Source organism: Galeopterus variegatus, unplaced genomic scaffold, assembly GCF_000696425.1.
Source record: "Galeopterus variegatus unplaced genomic scaffold, G_variegatus-3.0.2 Scaffold14679, whole genome shotgun sequence".
Lineage (NCBI taxonomy): Eukaryota > Metazoa > Chordata > Mammalia > Dermoptera > Cynocephalidae > Galeopterus > Galeopterus variegatus.
Genome location: NW_007740790.1, coordinates 5,709 through 6,408, shown reverse-complemented (window position 1 = coordinate 6,408; position 700 = coordinate 5,709). Strand labels below are relative to the sequence as shown.

The 700-nt window shown below is 26.0% G+C and overlaps 1 protein-coding gene across 1 annotated transcript in view; it reads right to left on the bottom strand.

Moving 5' to 3' along the window:
- LOC103582026 (NKG2-C type II integral membrane protein-like) overlaps positions 1-346 on the bottom strand; it is a gene marked incomplete at its 5' end in the record, with an annotated part of 5,680 nt that extends 5,334 nt beyond the window's left edge. Inside the window, one exon of the mRNA XM_008563715.1 lies at positions 293-346. Within this exon, the coding sequence (XP_008561937.1) occupies positions 293-346 (54 nt within the window). The remainder of the gene's footprint in view (positions 1-292) is intronic.
- Between the last annotated feature and the right edge of the window lie 354 nt (positions 347-700).

Below are 700 nucleotides of genomic sequence, written 5' to 3'. Positions count from 1 at the left end.
GAAAAAAAAAAAAAAAAAAAAAAAGATTACTAAAATAATTGATCTTCTGTCATATTATAGCAGTAGGGAATTTGAGAAAATTAGAAAAAATGGTAAAGTGATTTTAAATGAGTATTTCTACTTATTGTTGTAGTAAAGGGATTGCTCTACTACAATCTGTACTTATGAGAATTTAATGCTCAATTTTGTAGTTTAATTTCCCCAAAAAACCTGTATTATCATTTTGCATGCCTTAAGGTAGAGACAATGTATAAACTGTACAAATATCAAAAGTTTTAAAATCATTATGTACCTTTCTGGCTTCTTGTTTTCAGAGAAGAATTATTCTGTTCCAGTATCACAGTCACTAGAAAAATTAAAACAATTCTTTTAAAAATTAATATCCAAATAAATCATAATAATTTTAGAGTCTTAGTTTGAAATTTTGTGAGTTATTTAGAATTGGGACAATTTGGAATGCAATGGACTTTTCCTACAAAAATTAAAGAAATGATGTGACTTTGGAAAAAAAACTCTAAAAGCCTAAAGCATCAAACTCCACCATGTCTTGCAGTATTTGATTTAAACACTTTCAAGAACTGATTTGTAGTTTTAAATATTATTCAGTCCCCTAAAGTATATTTGAGTTATGAAATCACAATATATATCTATATTCAATTAAAACAAATGCTGTCTACAATCATTTTGCTTTGAAAAATTC